At 49.4% G+C, this 20,872-nt stretch overlaps 1 protein-coding gene across 1 annotated transcript in view; it reads right to left on the bottom strand.

Moving 5' to 3' along the window:
- Window positions 1–19,679, bottom strand: part of LOC119958197 (natural resistance-associated macrophage protein 2-like) — a 105,717-nt gene extending 86,038 nt beyond the window's left edge. Inside the window, exons 1-2 of the mRNA XM_038786573.1 lie at window positions 19,489–19,679; window positions 3,199–3,264 (exon numbers count right to left, since the gene is read on the bottom strand). Of these exons, the coding sequence (XP_038642501.1) occupies window positions 3,199–3,264; window positions 19,489–19,594 (172 nt within the window). The 5' untranslated portion in view covers window positions 19,595–19,679. The remainder of the gene's footprint in view (window positions 1–3,198; window positions 3,265–19,488) is intronic.
- Between the last annotated feature and the right edge of the window lie 1,193 nt (window positions 19,680–20,872).

The raw sequence follows: 20,872 nt of genomic DNA, 5'->3' as shown, positions 1-20,872 counted from the left end.
CGGCGCCGTGAGGCAGCAGTGCTGACACATGTGTCATGCATAACAGAGTCATGCATAACACACATGTATTTTATCTTCCATTTTATCCACCCATGAAAGGCATTAACTCTGACTGGGGTTTGCATTCCACAGGGATGCACAGCTTCCCAGGAAGAGTGCAAATTCTTCCTGTGTGTGTCTCCTGTGGGCTATTTGTCAGGGACAGAGGGTCAAGGGCTCAGGTTTCTTTTCAAATTTACAAACGCTTGATAACTTCACTCCTGTCCTTTGGTAGTGGCCTCTCGCCCATTGCCTGGCTGACAAATGGTGGAGAACGCCATTTGCTGGCACAGACTAAGGTTTTTTTTTCCCTATACACACCCAGAAAGGGAGACACAAATAGCTTGTGCCCAATGCTGACCTTATGAAATGAAAATCACTTATTGTCACGAGTAGGCTTCAATGAAGTTACTGTGAAAAGCCCCTAGTCGCCACATTCCGGCGCCTGTCCGGGGAGGCTGGTACGGGAATCGAACCGTGCTGCTGGCCTGCTTGGTCTGCTTTAAAAGCCAGCGATTTAGCTGAGTGAGCTAAACCAGCCCCTGGTTATGCACAAGAGTTAAAAATCCTCAGTTACCTCAACAATGAATTATTGGAAACAGACCCCACCAAGCACTGGGAACTTCCAAACTTTCTTTAGAGCAGGTCTTTTTCGACTGTAAGTCACAGATATTTGGAAATCATTTTGCGTTGAGTCTGTCACTCAGCAAGTTACGGAGGGAGGGGGAGGGATAGATGTTTGGATCATAGAGTAATGGTTACAGTATGTTCCAGTCTGATTGTTGGTCAAAAGTGTTTGATCTGGTGTGTGCTGACTCTGCTGATCTTGGTGAAGATTACATATTCACTCCCTCGTTGTCTGCCATGTGCGCCATGTACAAGATGCACCGCAGGAACTCACCAAGGTTCCTTAGGCAGCACCTTCCAAACCCACGACCACTACCATCTAGAAGGACAAGGGCAGCAGATACCTGGGAACCCCACCACCTGGAGGTTCCCCTCCAAGTCACCGACCATCCTGACTTGGAAATATATCGGCCGTTCCTTCACTGTTGCTGGGTACAAATCCAGGAACTCCCTCCCTAACAGCACTGTGGGTGTACCTACACCTCAGGGACTGCAGCGGTTCAAGAAGGCAGCTCACAACCAGCTTCTCAAGGGGCAATTAGAGACGAGCCTAGCCAGTGATGCCAACATCCTGTGGGGAAAGATCCCCAATCATTCCCACATTTCTTTTCACTCCCCGCCTTTGATGGATTCCTGGATAATGGTGCTCTGGCCATTTATCCATCCACTGCAGTTTTTGCCCTCATCCACAGAGGCAGCAAGAACTTTATATACGGGATATGGGCAAAGGTTGAGCGGGAGACCCCATTCCTGGGATCTACCCGGCTCGCAACGCGAGATCTAACGCAATCTCGCAAGACGTTGCAATGTACGTTTTGGCAAATCTGCACATTAGAGCGAGGCAGCTGGTTTCACTTTAATGTGCAGATTCCGGATGTACCTGAGGTGTTGGGATCTACCCCCTCGCCTCAGAGACCTTTGGCGATTGCCGTTCAGCACTGGCCACCACAAATAGGGACCAGACGGAACGGCCCTCGTTGGGGGTCTCCAAGGCAATTAGAGGCCCCCACCTGCATGCCCTTTGGCCAGGGTGGCGGTCTGCCACTGCTGGTGCCACCTGGGCACCTCATCAGTGTCAGCCTGGCTGTGCCACCTGGGTGCAGGCCTGGCATTGCCAAGGTGCCCGGGTGGTGCTGCCAGGAGCACTGCCAAGGTGCCAAGCTGGCATTTTTCACGTGGTGGCGATCAGGCCGGGGGCGCCCTGTGCAAGTGTTGGGGGGCTGCAGGGGGCCCGGCGACCCCTCATAGTTAGTTGGGGGTCACGTCGGGGGGGGGCTCTAATTTAAAATGGCATCGCGATCACTCGCTACATTGAGTAGTTCTGGCGAGCGGAACACCTCAGTGTACAAATCAGGGTGAAGTGTAGCCTCGGCCGCACATTCCCTACTGAGGCCCCTATCTAACACGAGTGACGTTAGATAACGTGTTTCTCGGTGCTATGGGCGCTGGGAACCACGCGGCTAAACACGCTCCCTATGGAGCCATTTTTTGGGGCCTTGGGGGTGGGGTTACTCCCCGGGCTACCCACACTTAGAAATGTTTTCATCACCTGGGAGTTGAACTCACTGGCAAGACCGGCTCCTCAGAGATTGGGCACCAGTTTCAAAGAGTGCCCAGATCTTTAAGTAAGCTTGCGGGCCCCCCACGCCTCTCACCCACAGACAATATCACCTCCACACACATGGGCATTACCCCACTGCCCCCAAGGGAGGACACCCCGCTCTGGGGTCGCTGAGGGCCCCAATTCACGACCCCACCTTATCCCCACCTTTCACCCCCAACCTTTATGAGGCCCCTTCTTTCCTGCTCGTCGCTTCCCCATCCTTCGTACCTCACTCATCCCCCCTTTCATAGGCATGGCACCCTGGCACTGCGACCCAGGCACCCTGGAAGTTCCCCTGCCAAGGTGCCCGGGTACCAGAGGAAGAGTCTGGGTGCCACCCTGCCCTATCCACTGATCCGATGGCCTGGAAAAACCCCCCAGGTGCCGTTACGCCTGGTCCACGCTCAGTTGAGGCCTCGCTTGGGAAGCCGTTTGTTCTCCTTGTGTTTGACACTTGTGACAATGGACATTTATCAACATTGTTCTCTTCAGGAGAACAAGAATAAGGGAGGCAGTGGTGCAGTGGTATCGTCATTGGGCTAGCAATCTAGAGACCCAGGGTCCTGCTCTGGGGACCTGGCTTCGAATCCCACCCATGCAGATGGTCAATTTTGAATTCGATTAGAATTAAAAGTCTAATGATGACCATGAAACCATTGTTGTAAAAACCCCTCTGGTCACTAATATCCTTTAGGGAAGGAAATCTGCCGTCCTTACCCGGTCTGGCCTACATGTGACTCCAGACCCACAGCAATGTGGTGACTCTTAATTGCCCTCTGGAATGGCCGAATGAGACACTGAGTTCAAAGGTTATTTGGGATGTGGCGGTAAAGCCACCTGTTCACACCAGTTTGATCAGTTAAGAATGGAGGGATTCTGGCCTCACAGCAGCCACTCCAATTTGAGTAAGTGAAAAAGACCATATTTACCAGTTGAATCTTTCTTTTCCTGGTTGAAGGTCATCATATCATAGTCTTGCACAGGCCCGGAGATTTCTGAAATGAATGGAAAAGAAACAGACAGTGAGGCGTTAATGTTTAAGGGGGTAACATTTTCAGGGAACTGTCCTGATTTCTCAACGTAATTTTGGAACGTCGGCCGAAATCTCCCAATGGGAGATTTACAATTTACGTCAATGACTGAGATGACGGGAGCGAAGGCACGGTAGCTAAATTTGAGGTCAACACAGATAGGTAGGAAAGTGTGTTGTGAAGTTATGAGGTGACAGGTGGATATCGACTGGTTGAGTGAGTGAGTGGCAAAAATCTGGCAGATGGAGTATAGGGCGCGAGATTCCCTGAGTAAGTGAGTTTAGCCGCGTGCTTCACGGCACTCACAGTGTCGAGAAACACACGGCGATTCAATGTGACTCGCTTTGAATAAGGGGCCTGAATGGGGAACACATGGCCAAGGCCGAAAACCTGTTTTGTGCAGCTCCGCGGGCCAGACCTCCCCTTGCAGTGAGAGATTACCGAGTGCGGGGGTGATTTGATTGAAGTATTTTAAATACTGAATGGTGTTGACAAGGAGGATGTGGAAAGGATGTTTCCTCTTGTGACTCCAGAACCAGGGGGCACTGTTTTAAAATGAGGAGACGCCCTTTCAGGGCAGAGGTGAGGGAAATCTTTTCTCCCAGAGGGCTGTGCGACTTTGGAAGGTGGTGGAGGTAGGGGGGTCACTGAATATTTGTAATGTGGAGGTAGATAGGTTCTTCTGAGGTGAGGTAATCTGCGTTATTGGGGGTCGATGGGAAATGTGGAACTCAACACAAACAGATCAGACATGATCTTCCTGAATGGGTGAGCATGCTCGAGGGGCCGAATGGCCTAGTTCTATTAGACCATCAGAAATAGGAACAGCAGAAGACCGGGAGGCCGTTCAGCCCCTCGAGCCTGCTCTGCCATTTAACAGGATCATGGCGGATCCGACATTCCTCACGCCCACTTTCCTGCCATTTCCCCGTAACCCTTGATTCGCTTACTGATCGGGAATCTCGCTCAGCCTTAAATATACACAAGGACTCTGTCCCCACTACTCTCTGTGACAAGGAGTTCCAAAGATTCACAACCCTCCGAGAAGCAATTCCTCCTCATCTCAGTCTGAAATTGGCTCTTTATTCTGAGACTGTGCTCTCTGGTCCTGGAGTCTCCCACGAGGGGAAACGTCCTCTCAGCGTTTACCCAGTCAGCCCCTTCAGAATCCGACATGTTTCAATGTGACCAGCTCTCATTCTTCTAAATCGCAATGAGTGGCGTCCCAGTCTGTTTAACCTTTGCTCAGAACTCACTCCCTCCGTACCGGGAATCATCCCAGTCAACCTTCTCTGAACCGCCTTCAATTAAATAATATAATTGGGGCTGGTTTAGCCCTGTGGGCTAAACAGCTGGCTTGTAATGCAGAACAAGGCCAGCAGCGCGGGTTCAATTCCCGTAACAGCCTCCCCAAACAGGCGCCGGAATGCGGCGACTAGGGGCTTTTCACAGTAACTTCATTGAAGCCTACTCGTGACAATAATCGATTATTATTATTATTATATTTCTTTAAATAAGGGGAGCAAAACTGCTCCCACTGCTCCAGATATGGTCTCACCCGTACCTTGCACAGTTGCTGCAAGACATCCCGACTCTTATACTCCACCCCCTTGAAATCAGGGTCAACATTCCATTAGCCTTCCTGATTACCTGCTAGATCTGTGTGCGAGCTTCCTGTGTTTCGTGCACAAGTACCCCCAAGTCCCTTTGTGTTGCAGCTTTGTGCAGTTTTTCTCCATTTAAATAATAATACTTTCTTCTTTTGTTCTCCCTTCCAAACGGAACAGCTTCACATTTTCCCTCATTATACTCATTTGCCAACCTTTTTGCCCACTCACGTAACCGAACAATATCTCTTCACATATTATTTGTGTCATCTGCAAATTTGGCGACAGCACATTCACTTCCTTCCTCCAAGTCATGAATATATATTGTGAACAGTTGCGGTCCCAGCATTGATCCCCATGGGAACCCCCTGGTTACAGGTCACCAACCTGAAAACCCCTTATCCCCACTCACTGGTTCCTGCCCATTAGCTAATTCTCTAACCGTTCCAATATACTACGTCCATGGGCTCTTAACCCGTTGTGAGGACCACGAAGAGTCCAACACGGGTTTATTGAGTCAAACAGAAAGCAACTTTTATTTGCAACAATATTTACACAGTGAGTCCACAACTGGTTCTCTCTCTAGCCGGTATCATACTGGCCAGCTCTATCTATGCAGCTGAAAGGTGAATGATTGCCCCGCCCCCTGATCGGGGGAGGTCATATTCCCCAAGATTCCGGGGGTAACCAATTGTCCCCACCGAATAGGATCTGGGCAGATTACAACAGCGAGGTACCTTGTTGAATGCCTTTTGGAAGTCAAAATACATCACATCTACTGGTTCCCCTCTATCCACTCTGATTGAGACTTCCTCAAAAAACTCCAATAAATTAGCCAGGCACAATTTCCCTTTCTTGAAGCCACACTGACTCTGCTCGATTAGATTATGATGTCCAAAGAGTGACTTCAGGGTGCAATTCCTTCACTCAATTTAGCGAGGAGTAATACTTGTGCTGCCTTTGTTTTACTGAGGAGACTGTTGCATGAGTTATCTCACCTGCAGCAGCCAAACCCCCAACCTCAAAGCAGGATAAAGAGCTTGGGTGGAATTCTCCGACTCCCCATAGGGTCGGGGAATCGCCCGGGGCCTTCGTAAATCCAGCTCCCGCCGTGTCCTGAATTCTCCGCAAACTGAGATTCGGCGGGGGCGGGAATTACGCCGCGCCGGTTGGCGGGCCCCCGCGGCTATTCTCCGGCCCGCGATGGGCCGAAGTCCCGCTGCTGACAGGCCTCTCCCATCGGCGTGGATTGAACCACCTACCTGACCGGCGGGAGCAGGCGGCGCGGGCGGGCCCCGGGGTCCTGGGGGGGCGCAGGGCGATCGGACCCCGGGGGCTGCCCCCATGGTGGCCTGGCCCGCGATCAGGGCCCACCGATTGGCGGGCAGGCCTGTGCCATGGGGGCACTCTTTTTCGTCCGCCGCTGCCACGGCCTCCACCATGGCGGAGGCGGAAGAGACCCCCTCCATCGCGCATGCGCCTGTGGTGACATCAGCGGCCGCTGACGCTCCGGCGCATGCGCGGACTCACGACGACCGGCGAAGGCCTTTCGGCCAGCCCTGGCGCCAGTTGGCGTGGCGCCAAAGGCCGTTGGCGCCAGTCGGCGGAGCGGGAGCTACTCCGGCGCGGGCCTAGCCCCTAAAGGTGCAGAGAATTCCACACCTTTGGGGAGGCCCGACGCCTGAGTGGTTCACAACACTCCAACACGCCGGGACCCTCCGCCCCGCCGGGTAGGGGAGAATCCCGGCTCTTGTCGCTGGCTATCAGTGTCACCATTCCACATCCACAATCTCAATGCCCATTTTATGTTTGCCATTTGAACACACGCTATATTACATTTATACACAGCCTTACCCCGTCTGTTATATTTGCCAAAATGAATTAAAGTATTAACTGCATCTCTTACACAAATGGCAAACATTTCCTTCCCACAATAGATGTTATAATTAGTGTAAACCCACCCATTTCATCTTCTCGAGTCCCATGTACATTCTGCTCTGTCATGGGAAATTATTTTTTGGGAAGTTCTGTGCATGTGCTTTCTGATCCCCAAAAGTCATGAAAAGAGCTTTTGAATAGGCTTCTGGCCCCAAACTCAACCTGTGGGCTCCTACACTTACTGCCTGAGCTCAAAAGTTAACAATGAGAGCTTTAGAGAAACCAATCTAACCACAAGTAGGTGTGAATGACCATCATCCCTCTCTGTTGTGTAGAAATGGCTTTTAACTTTACATCATTCTGGGTGGGCAATCGAAGTTTTCATCATGTGATCCAAACTGTCTTCAGACAAGAAACCTTGACTTCAATAATTCTGCTTTTGGTTATTTATTTGAGACAGTCTGTGGTAAATTAGTGAAATATGGTCAATTTGATTACCCACCTTTCCTGTTGCACATTATATCTCCTCAGACAAGCAGCCCATGAGGTGCTGTGCATCTTAATGAGACAATCTCAGGCCTCCCTCCAATGATTGCGTGAAGAACTTTGAGACATTTCCTCAACACCACCCTCCCATGGAGATGGGGCAGAGATAACCCATCTTTGATTCCTTTTTAACTTGATTAAGTTGACATCTCCTGCATCACTGAAAGTCCTCCCAAATCTTAAATCTTTCGGAAAATCCAAGTCCACCAGGACTTGACTCTTTCCCGCTCTCCCCCTCCCACTCTGCACATGTACAATGGAATTCTTCACACCGCTAGCAGCTAGAAATAAACGTTTATCATCTGTGCAGTAAACCCTTTCTCACTTTCAATCCTCAACCACTGACTCTCTCCTTCCATTCCTCTTTCTCGTTCTGCCTCTCTGGTGACTTTTCTTCCCTCATATTAGTGTCATTACTCCTCCAAACTGTCCAGAGAAGATCCATAGAATTCCTACTGTGCAGAAAGAGATCATTCGGCCCATTGAGTCTGTACCGACCCTCTGATAGAGCCCCCTACCTAGGCCCACTCCCCCGCCCGATCCCTGTAACCCCACCTAACTTGCACATCTTTGGACACTGAGGGACAATTTAGCATAGAAATCCACTTAACCTGTACATCTTTGGACGCTAAGGGACAATTTAGCATGGCCAATCCACCTAACCTGCACATCTTTGGGCAGTAAGGGACAATTTATCATGGCCAATCCACCTAGCCTGTACATCTTTGGACACTAAGGGACAATTTATCATAGCCAATCCACCTAACCTGTACATCTTTGGACACTAAGGGACAATTTATCATAGCCAATCCACCTAACCTGTACATCTTTGGACACTAAGGGACAATTTAACATGGCCAATCCACCTAACCTGTACATCTTTGGACACTAAGGGACAATTTAACATGGCCAATCCACCTAACCTGTACATCTTTGGACACTGAGGGGCAATTTAACATGGCCAATCCACCTAACCTGCACATCTTTAGACGCTAAGGGACAATTTAACATGGCCAATCCACCTAACCTGCACATCTTTGGACACTGAGGGACAATTTATCATGGCCAATCCACCTAACCTGTACATCTTTGGACACTAAGGGACAATTTAACATGGCCAATCCACCTAACCTGCACATCTTTGGACACTGAGGGACAATTTATCACGGCCAATCCACCTAACCTGTACATCTTTGGACACTAAGGGACAATTTAACATGGCCAATCCACCTAACCTGCACATCTTTGGACACTAAGGGACAATTTAGCACGGCCAATCCACCTAACCTGTACGTCTTTGGACACTAAGGGGCAATTTATCATGGCCAATCCATCTAACCTCTACATCTTTGGGCACTAAGGGACAGTTTAGCATCGCCAATCCACCTAACCTGTACATCTTTGGGCACTAAGGGACAGTTTAGCACAGCCAATCCACCTAACCTGCACATCTTTGGACACTAAGGGACAATTTAACAGGGCCAATCCACCTAACCTGCACATCTTTGGACACTAAGGGACAATTTAACATGGCCAATCCACCTAACCTGTACATCTTTGGACACTAAGGGACAATTTAGCACGGCCAATCCACCTAACCTGCACATCTTTGGACACTAAGGGACAATTTAGCATGGCCAATCCACCTAACCTGTACATCTTTGGACTCTAAGGGACAATTTAACATGGCCAATCCACCTAACCTGTACATCTTTGGGCACTAAGGGACAATTTAACATGGCCAATCCACCTAACCTGCATATCTTTGGACACTAAGGGACAATTTAACATGGCCAATCCCCCTAACCTGTACATCTTTGGACACTAAGGGACAATTTTACCTCGTATTATGTCTGCCTCTGCTGTTAACCCTTTGCGTGTGTTACCAGCTGACTCACATTAGTGCCCCCTTGGGAAACACAGACATAACTACAGTAAGAACTGCTCAGAAGTCAATCCTCACCGTTTTCTGGGCCTTACTCCCAGTAGGCCCGGGGCCTCCCAATTTCCACCACTGAGAGAGGGAAATGGAAAAGAGTGAAGGAAAGATGGTGGCAGGCTCGGAAAGAGTAAAACCTCACAACATCAACATGGGAAGAAAGATGGCAACCTAGAAACTTGCGGGACAGAGAGGCAGGGTAATGAGGCGATTAGGTCAGGCTCCCTTTACATGCCCAGGGCTATCTTTCAACTTGGCCATCGTCCCAACAGTTACATGGAAACAATCAATGAACAACAGACATGAAAAGCCAGGCATATCGAGATGTTCCAAGATTGGCTTTTGCCAGGTTTCCTCCCTAGTCGGGTGAATTTATTTTCTGGCTTAATGAATGGGAGGTGGACGGGCCAGACACAATTAATCTTTGGTCTTGTGTTCAGCCTGATCAAAGTCCACTCAGCTCCAAAATGGCAATCAAAGCTTGGAGCTCAAGCTAGCCAATTTATTTCTCTCATTCTTTTTTTAAATATTGGCTTGCCATTGCTGGGCCAGCATTTATTGCCCATCCCTGGTTGTTGATCAGAAGGTGATGGTGAGCTGCCTTCTTGAGCCGCTGCAGCCCATGTGGTGTAGGTACACCCACAGTGCTGTTAGGGAGGGAGTTCCAGGATGTTGCCCCAGCGACAGTGAAGGAACGGCCGATATATTTCCAAGTCAGGATGGTGAGCGACTTGGAGGGGAACCTCCAGGTGGTGGGGTTCCCAGGTATCTGCTGCTCTTGTCCTTCTAGATGGTAGCGGTTGTGGGTTTGGAAGGTGCTGCCTAAGGAGCCTTGGTGAGTTACTGCAGTGCATCTTGTGGATGGTACACACGGCTGCCACTGTTCAGCGGTGGTGGAGGGAGTGAATGTTTGTGGATGGGGAGCCAATCAAGCGGGGCTGCTTTGTCCTGGATGGTGTGGAGCTTCTTGAGTGTTGTTGGAGCTGCACTCATCCAGGCAAGTGGGGAGTATTCCATCACACTCCTGACTTGTGCCTTGTAGATGGTGGACAGGCTTTGTGTGTGTGGTGGTGGTGGTGGTGGTGGTGGTGGGGGGGGGGGGGGGGGGGGGGGGGGTGTCAGGAGGTGAGTTACTCACCCCAGCCTCTGACCTGCTCTTGTAGCCACAGTATTTAGATGGCTGGCCTATGGGGGCTGGTTTAGCTCAGTTGGATGGACAGCTGGTTTGTGATGCGGAGCGAGGCCAACAGCGTGGGTTCAATTCCCCACACGGGCTGAGGCTATCCATGTAGGCTCAACCTTGACCCTCGCCTGAAGTGTGGTGATCCTCAGGTTAAATCACCACCAGTCAGCTCTCCCCCTCGCCTGAAGTGTGGTGATCCTCAGGTTAAATCACCACCAGTCAGCTCTCCCCCTCAAAGGGGAAAGCAGCCTCTGGGCATCTGGGATGATAAGAGTGTTCCCATGCTTTTGCGTGTTTTTTTGCCTCTCATCTCTCATTTTCACCGCTTGTTAGCAGCGCTGTGAAAAAGACAATTAAACGTGTAAGTGTCAATACACAGCCTCTCCATCAGCATGTCCTTAGTTGTGCCTCCTTGTGGTGACACATGGAAACTGCGTCCCTGCAGCTCAAGGCTGTAGTTTCAGTGGAAACTGGAGGAGGTTTGACCTCCAGACATACAGCGTTCACGCTCATTAGTGTGTGCACACACCCTGACGCTCATGAAGTAACCTTCCAGCTATGGATAAATATCTTCGCTGCCTTGTATATATCTTGGGAAAGTTAAAGGCTAAGGGAGTAAACTCAGATCAAATCTGGACTGGGTCCTGAAAGTGGGCGGACTGATATCCAGCAGTTCCCAGCCCGTACCAAACATAGTGCTTTGCATCCCTCTGCACTCAACCAGGGAGGTCGAGAGGGGACCCTGACTTTCGGACAGCCCAAGATTGAGAGGGGCCGTGGAGAACAGAGGTGGTGGAGGATGAGGTTGTGGTGGTCAGGCTGCTTTAGGCCTAACGAGGAGTCAATCCAAGCTTGAAAATTCCACTTGAAGTTAGTTTTGTTTTCTGCTCTGTCTCCCCTGAGCTTGCGTTACGGTGTTGAAGGGGGTGTCCAGAGATGAGAACTCTTAAAACTGAATAGCTAGGATGCCACGAGAGTAGTTTTACATAAATTAGTTTATTAAGGATTGAGATTAATTATAGAAAGTATACTCAGTAATCATTATTAACCATTAAACCTGTTTTTTGGACATAACAGTGATAATTATTTAAACTCCAGCTTTAGAATGGACAAGATCCTGGTAAACAACAGTTGAAAGGATGGGGTTAAATCATGAGCTGATCACAACTCATCATTTTGTTTCAAGTAATTTTACTGGATAATACAGAATCCCGTACCAGCCTTCCCGAACAGGCGCCGGAATGTGGCGACTAGGGGCTTTTCACAATAACTTCATTGAAGCCTACTCTTGACAATATGCAATTTTCATTTTTTCATTTCTTTGGACACTAAGGGGCAATTTAACATGGCCAATCCACCTAACCTGCACATCTTTGGACACTAAGGGACAATTTAGCATGGCCAATCCACCTAACCTGTACATCTTTGGACACTAAGGGCAATTTAACATGGCCAATCCACCTAACCTGTACATCTTTGGACACTAAGGGACAATTTAGCATGGCCAATCCACCTAACCTACACATCTTTGGACACTATGGGACAATTTAGCATGGCCAATCCACCTAGCCTGCACATCTTGGGACACTAAGGGACAATTTAGCATGGCCAATCCACTTAACCTGTACATCTTTGGACACTAAGGGACAATTTAACATGGCCAATCCACCTAACCTGCACATCTTGGGACACTAAGGGACAATTTAGCATGGCCAATCCACCTAACCTGTACATCTTTGGACACTAAGGGACAATTTAACATGGCCAATCCACCTAACCTGCACATCTTGGGACACTAAGGGACAATTTAGCATGGCCAATCCACCTAACCTGTACATCTTTGGACACTAAGGGACAATTTAACATGGCCAATCCACCTAACCTGCACATCTTTGGACACTAAGGGACAATTTATCATGGCCAATCCACCTAACCTGTACATCTTTGGACACTAAGGGACAATTTAACATGGCCAATCCACCTAACCTGTACATCTTTGGACACTAAGGGACAATTTAACATGGCCAATCCACCTAACCTGTACATCTTTGGACACTAAGGGACAATTTAACATGGCCAATCCACCTAACCTGCACATCTTTGGACACTAAGGGGCAATTTAGCATGGCCAATCCACCTAACCTGCACATCTTTGGACACTAAGGGACAATTTAACATGGCCAATCCACCTAACCTGCACATCTTTGGACACTAAGGGGCAATTTAGCATGGCCAATCCACCTAACCTGCACATCTTTGGACACTAAGGGGCAATTTAACATGGCCAATCCACCTAACCTGCACATCTTTGGACACTAAGGGGCAATTTAACATGGCCAATCCACCTAACCTGTATATCTGGATTACTGGTCCAGTAACATTGCCACTATATTACTATACTGTTACAATCCCTGGTCAAACTGCACTCGTGTCGCCCCCCCCCCCCCCCCCCCCCAAAACTGCTTTTGTGTAGCCATGTGATCTAAGATACAGGGTAAAGGCTCCCAATGTCGCGTTGAATTTAATTTAAGGGTGGCACAGTGATCATGGATGTCCTGAAGACATCTATGATCAGGGCATTGGCACCAAACGGACTTTATCATCACGAGATGGGACTCCCTTAACAGCATTCTCAACACAAACAGTTACCACAGAGCTGACTGTGATACAGATCATTCTTTGGTGTGCACTAGGGTTACAACCCTTGCTTGGGGCATGTATTAAAGGATCAAAAATGTAACGGTGTATTCGCAAAGACACCAGTTCAGTGATAACAAAGGCAGGGGAGGTCATCACCAACAATAAACAGTTTGAGTAATGGGTGGAATGCTATCTTGAGTTGCAATTTAGGGAGAACACGGTCATTGAGGAACTCTAATAATAATAATAATCACTTATTGTCACGAGTAGGCTTCAATGAAGTGACCGTGAGAAGCCCCTAGTCGCCACATTCCAGCACCTGTTCAGGGAGGCTGGTACGGGAATTGAACTCACGCTGCTGGCATTGCTCTGCATTACAAGCCAGCTGTTTAGCCCACTGTGCTAAACCAACCTCCAGACACTAGAGGAAGCCTATCTGTTATGGAAGAGCTGGATATGGAACCCACAGTGGAAGAAATTTGCAAAGCTGTTGACTCGCGCATCTTGGGCAAAACTCCAGGTTCTGATGCTCTACCCCAGTAAACCGTCCAGCGCGGGGAACCTGCTCTCCTGCAGCACCTGTCTGGGCTGGAGAGAGGGAGAGAGGGAGGGAGGGAGGGCAGTGTCCCATGATATGCGTGGTGCACAGATTGTGACTGTAATAAGAACAAGGGCGCCCGCAGTGATTGCAACAACGATCGAGGCATCGCCCTGCTGAGCATCATGGGCAAAGTATGTGCCCCTGTGGCTCTTGTAAGAACTGGATGAATCCAAGTGTAGCTTCAGAACGGGAGCACATGCTTTCCCTTGGTCACAACATTCCTCTCGCAGATGCTGCAACTGAGGAGGCCAATGCGTATTGCCTCCATCAATCTCTCCAAGGTATTTGAGCGTGTGAGCTGTTTAAGCTGCTGGAGAAAACGGATTAACCTCTGGAGCTGCTCGATGTGACCTCCTCTTTCCATGAAAACATGATGGGCTAGGTCAGCGATGATGGAGCAACATCGGAAGCTTTTGACATCTGCAGGTGGGGTGAAACAGGGTTGTCTTATAGCTCTGAAACTCTTTGGCAATATTGTCGTTGCTGCCAGGTCATCGACAGAGGGTGTCTACCTAGATGCCGGAGCTGGCAGAATGCTGAGCCTCACCTGAAATCTGAAACAAAGCTTCACCAAGTCCTGATCAGAGAGTTGCTCCACACTAACAAATCCGCACTCCCATTCCACACTGAAGAACTCCATCGGTGACAAATCGCCGGACTCACTCACACCTGGAAAGAGTTTGGTTTGACCATCAGCATCAGGAAGTGAAATGCCATGGCCCAGGAGGCTGCCGGAACGCCATCTATCAGCTTTGGCAATGTGACACTGGAGGTTGTTGATAGCTTCACATATCTCGACTGCACAATTACCAGCAATCTGTCACTTGACGCTGAAACCAACGCACACTTCACAAAAGCTGCAGCTGTGAGGTCCAAGTTCGGGTGAGAGCTAATTCCATCAGAATGCACTCATTGCAAAGCCAATGACACCAGCGTTGGCTTGGGGACATTCATCAAGTGGATGATGGCTGTTTACCCAAAGACTTTCTGGATGGTGAAATGGCCACTGGCCCACAACCTCATTGGCTTCATTGAGATGTGAATTGCGAGGCGGTTGCTGGCGGTTTGTGACCTCTGCAGGATGATTGTTTGGAAGGGCATTTGGGAGGGACAAGCTGACCAAGAAGAGGGCCGATGAAAAAAGAGGCCAGTGAATCGTGCACCTTCTCAGCCCAGTATCCTCCTCCGCAGCAAATACAGCAGCGATGGCAGGCCAGCGTGGAGGTCCTGAGTCACACCACACTAACCAGTTAATGTTCTGGTCGACCCCCCTCCCCCTGAGATGTTGGTGGTGGGGACGACAATAGCAAGTGCTATACTCTGCCTCATTGGAGATGATGGTTCCTTGCACTTGCAGGGCGTGAATGTGACTCACCAGTTTTCAATCCAAGCCTGGATATTGTCCAGGTTTCATTGCATACAGGCGCAGACTGCTTTGATATCTAAGGAATTACAAATGAGAAGACTGAAATTTCCAGTGAAAGCCCTCACCTAGAATTCATAGAATCCCGAGAGTGCAGAACACGGCCATTCAGCTCATCGAGTCTGCATCAACCCTTCATACCGAGGCCCACTCCCTATCCCTGAAACCCTGTAACCGCATCTTTGGAGTGTGGGAGGAAACTGGAGCACCCGGAGGAAACCCACGCAGACACGGGGAGAATATGCCAACTCCACTCAGTCACCATAAGCTGGAATTGTACGGGTGTCGTGGAGCAGTGAGGCAGCAGTGCTAACCACTGTGCCACCCTTAAATTAAATTCAACGCGACATTGGGAGCCTTTACCCTGTATCTTAGATCACATGGCTACACAAAAGCAGTTTTTTTTGGGGGGTGGGGGGGGGCGACACGAGTGCAGTTTGACCAGGGATTGTAACAGTATAGTAATATAGTGGCAATGTTACTGGACCAGTAATCCAGAATCTAGGACACATAATCTAGAGAATGTGAGTTCAAATCACATCTTGGTACGTTGAGACAGATTAGGTGGATTGGCCATGTTAAATTGCCCCTTAGTGTCCAAAGATGTGCAGGTTAGGTGGATTGGCCGTGTTAAATTGCCCCTTAGTGTCCAAAGATGTACAGGTTAGGTGGATTGGCCGTGTTAAATTGTCCCTTAGTGTCCAAAGATGTGCAGGTTAGGTGGATTGGCCATGTTAAATTGTCCCTTAGTGTCCAAAGATGTACAGGTTAGGAGGATTGGCCATGCTAAATTGTCCCCTAGTGTCCAAAGATGTACAGGTTAGGTGGATTGGCCATGTTAAATTGTCCCTTAGTGTCCAAAGATGTGCAGGTTAGGTGGATTGGCCATGTTAAATTGTCCCTTAGTGTCCAAAGATGTACAGGTAGGTGGATTGGCCGTGTTAGATTGTCCCTTAGTGTCCAAAGATGTACAGGTAGGTGGATTGGCCGTGTTAGATTGTCCCTTAGTGTCCAAAGATGTACAGGTTAGGTGGATTGGCCGTGTTAAATTGTCCCTTAGTGTCCAAAGATGTACAGGTTAGGTGGATTGGCCATGCTAAATTGTCCCTTAGTGTCCAAAGATGTGCAGGTTAGGTGCACTGGCCATGTTAAATTGTCCCTTAGTGTCCAAAGATGTACAGGTTACGTGCACTGGCCATGTTAAATTGCCTCTTAGTGCCTGAAGATGTGCAGGTTAGGTGGGGTTGAGGGAGAGGGTGGGGTTGAGGGAGAGGGTGGGGTTGAGGGAGAGGGTGGGGTTGAGGGTGGGGTTGAGGGAGAGGGTGGGGTTGAGGGTGGGGTTGAGGGAGAGGGTGGGGTTGCGGGTGGGGTTGAGGGAGAGGGTGGGATTGAGGGAGAGGGTGGGGTTGAGGGAGAGGGTGGGGTTGAGGGTGGGGTTGAGGGAGAGGGTGGGGTTGAGGGTGGGGTTGAGGGAGAGGGTGGGGTTGAGGGAGAGGGTGGGGGAGTGGGCCAGATGGCCTCCTTCTGTACTGGTTTTGGTCCTGGATTGGATCCGTAAATTTGTTACGATCTAAACACGACCGGCAGCCAGATCAGTCAGCTTTTTTTGGTTAAAGTAGACAAAATGCAAAATCACTAAGGGAATTCCGTGGTTTTAAATAAAGAGAAGAAATGTTACTGCACAAAAGTCGAGGAGGCAAACAATCAACACTATCGATCGTAGATTCCAACGTCCAAAATGAACATGAGGTAAATGTGGATGAACTGGCAAACCGTCGTCAGTCACACCACAAACTGCAGGTTAAATGGCAGACAAAACCAAGACAGGTCCTCCGAACTTCTCAGAAACACACCCAGATATCGGTGAGTCAGAAAAGTTATTTTCAACTCTTCATGGCCATCTGATTTTGTGTGTCATGAAAATATAGTTGATTTTCTGCCATTTCCACGAGCCTGTCTGGCAACATGACCATCGTACTTCGCCAGCTGTGTCCTCTTGCGACAGTGGACATTTACTGGCACTGTTCTCTTCAGAAGAACGAGAATAGATAAAACTATGGGACAGAAAGATTGTTTAATCGTCGCACAGATCACATAAACCTTCTCCAGAATGGACTTGAGGCAAAACTCTCCCCTGGTTGGAGTCATACCCGGCACAAAGGAAGGTGGTTGTGGTGGTTGGAGGTCAATCATCTCAGCTCCAGGACATCACTGCAGGAGTTCCTCAGGGTAGTGTCCTCGGCCCAACCATCTTCAGCTGCTTCATCAATGACCTCCCTTCCATCATAAGGTCAGAAGTGGGGATGTTTGCTGATGACGGCACAATGTTCAGCACCATTCACGACTCCTCAGATAATGAGGCAGCCCATGTCCAAATGCAGCAAGACCTGGACAATATCCAGGCTGGGCTGTCAAGTGGCAAGTTACATTCGGGCCACACAAGCCCCAGGCAATGACCATCTCCAATGAGAGAATCTAACTATCTCCCCTTGACATTCAATGGCATTACCATCGCTGAATCCCCCACACTCAACATCTGGTGGTTACTATTGATCAGAAACTGAACTGGACCCAGCCACATTAATACTGTGGCTACCAGGGCAGGTCAGAGGCTGGGAATCCTGCGGAGAGTAACTCACCTCCTGACTCTCCCAAAGCCTGTCCACCATCTACAAGGCACAAGTGTAATGGAAGACTCCCCTCTTGCCTGGATGAGTGCAGCTCTAACAACATTCAAGAAGCTCGACACCATCCAGGAACCTGCTTTGACACCCCATCAACCACCTTAAAGACACAACCAGAAGCCAAATCCAGACAGCACCCGGAACCAGGTTAAAACACAATCCGGAGCCAAATCCAGACACGGCCCGGAGCCAGATCAAAACACGACCCAGAGCCAAATCCAGACACAACCCAGAGCCAAATCCAGACACAACCCGGAGCCAGATCAAAACACGACCCAGAGCCAAATCCAGACACAACCCAGAGCCAAATCCAGACACAACCCAGAGCCAGTTCAAAAAATAACCTGGAGCCAAATCAAAACACGACCCGGAGCCAGATCAAAACACGACCCGGAGCCAAATCAAAACACAACCCGGAGCCAGATCAAAACACGACCCGGAGCCAAATCAAAACACAACCCGGAGCCAGATCAAAACACGACCCGGAGCCAGATCAAAACACGACCCGGAGCCAAATCAAAACACGACCCGGAGCCAGATCAAAACACAACCCGGAGCCAGATCAAGACCCGACCCGGAGCCAGATCAAAACACGACCCGGAACCAAATCAAAACACGACCCGGAGCCAGATCAAAACATGACCCGGAGCCAGATCAAAACACAGCCCGGATCCAGATCAAAACACAGCCCGGAGCCAAATCAAAACACGACCCTAAGCCAGATCAAAACACAACCTGCAACCAAATCAAAACACAACCCGGAGCCAGATCAAAATACAACCCGGAGCCAGATCAAAACACGACCCGGAGCCAGATCAAAACACGACCCGGAGCCAGATCAAAACAGGATCCGGAGCCAGATCAAAACAGGACCCGGAGCCAGATCAAAACAGGACCCGGAGCCAGATCAAAACAGGACCCGGAGCCAGATCAAAACAGGACCCGGAGCCAGATCAAAACAGGACCCGGAGCCAGATCAAAACAGGATCCGGAGCCAGATCAAAACAGGACCCGGAGCCAGATCAAAACAGGACCCGGAGCCAGATCAAAACAGGATCCGGAGCCAGATCAAAACAGGACCCGGAGCCAGATCAAAACACGATCCGGAGCCAGATCAAAACAGGACCCGGAGCCAGATCAAAACACGATCCGGAGCCAGATCAAAACATGACCCGGAGCCAGATCAAAACACAGCCCGGATCCAGATCAAAACACAGCCCGGAGCCAAATCAAAACACGACCCTCAGCCAGATCAAAACACAACCTGCAACCAAATCAAAACACAACCCGGAAATAAATCTAAGCGATCACTCAACATCAAGTCAGGAAGAGACACCCCAGAGTTAGTATTACCTAGATTTATAGCATTACTGCTAAAGCAAGCCCCTCAATTCAAGCTCCTGAGAACATGAGTTCAAATCCCACAACAGCGATGTGGAAGACAGAAGAAGTGAGAGGGAGGAAGAGCGAGGAGAAAACAGAGCCAAAGAGAAGAAGCGATGGAAAGAGATAGAGGAGGAGAGACAGCAGGCAGTGAGAAACAGAGAGGACAAGAAACAGAAGCAGAGACAAAACAACAGAGAGAGAGAAATTGAAAGAGACTGGTGAGGGAGGAAGAAAGACTGATGTGAGCACTTGGTACAGATTGTTGGATCTCATCAATTCAGGATGTAACGATAATTTTTACCTGGTAGCTCCGTCTTTTCTTGCTTCAGCGACATGGTGAAAGGAGCCTGTTGCAACTCCGAATTCTCCGAAACAGCCTGTTCCCTAGAATGGATGTAAGCAAACATTCTGTGAGATCTGAGAGATGGGGAGGGCAGTGTGTGGGGAGGGCAGGATGAATCAAATCTTTAGCTATTAAATTTAACTTGATTTTATTTGGACAAAAATAGCAGCTGAGGTACAGTGAAAGTTGCCAGCAAAGTTAGTCAGATAACGGCCTGACTCCGGGTGGGGTTTTGGGCGGGGGAGGGACTGAGCGACTGCACAATCTGAAGATTGCAGTCAAACATGTTGGCTCGGCCTCTCTGAGTTTAACCTTGACACTTGCACAGCCTGTGGCAAAATAGCTACATGAATAAATCATTGAAAAGCACAGCAGACGTGTTAGGTATGGGTGGCACGGTGCCAGGGCATACTGGAACCAAACTGCGCTGTGGCAGAGTATTGCCAAATGCAGCCTCTCTCCTGAGATTCCTGCATGGGATCTTCCTCAGCTCCGCCATGCCACCCCAGGAGGTGTCAAGCCAGATTAGTGAGCGCGAACGTTTCGATTGGCTGTGCCACCCTTCCAATTTGACCGAAACCACGAAGCAAGGCAAAGTGCTTTCCCTGAGCTACCAGCCTCGGACACCAAAGGAGTGGCAGCTCCTTCAGTGCCACCTGCCTATCTTTCCGAGCGGATATCAATGAGTGCCTGCCAATCAATTGAGCGAGAAATCTTTTTTTATAAAATGTTTTTTATTGAGTTTTCATATTTTATATCCAACAAATTACAAATTATTAGAGAAAAAAAAAAGAAAAAAAAACACGCAAAAATTAACATGTATATTTACAGGTAAGCATCTTCATAATAACAACTGTGGCCGCCCCCTTTAACCGCTCCGGCTACCTTCCCCCGATTCCCGTCCATTTTCCCCTGATTCTTGGCCACCCGACTATTCTTCCTCTTGTACGTTGGCCACAAACAGGCCCCGGAACAGTTGCATGAATGGCTCCCACGTTCTGTAGAAGCCGTCGTCTGACCCTCGGATGGCGAATTTGATTTTCTCCATTTGGAGAGATTCCGAGAGGTCGGACAGCCAGTCTGCAGCTCTGGGCAGTGCTGCTGACCGCCAGCCAAACAGGATTCTACAGCGGGCGATCAGGGAGGCAAAGGCAAGGGCGTCCGCCCTCCTCCCCAGGAATAGATCTGGCTGGTCTGAAACCCCGAAGACCGCCACTATCGGGCATGGCTCCACCCTCACCCCCACCACTTTGGACATTTGAACGAGAAATCTGCGCACTCTTCCCATGGGGAAACACCCAGCTCAGAGAGCCCTCAACGTATTCATGTTGATGTTGGCATC

Source organism: Scyliorhinus canicula, chromosome 28 (assembly GCF_902713615.1).
Source record: "Scyliorhinus canicula chromosome 28, sScyCan1.1, whole genome shotgun sequence".
Classification (NCBI taxonomy): Eukaryota; Metazoa; Chordata; class Chondrichthyes; order Carcharhiniformes; family Scyliorhinidae; genus Scyliorhinus; species Scyliorhinus canicula.
This window is presented reverse-complemented; position numbering and strand designations above follow the sequence as displayed.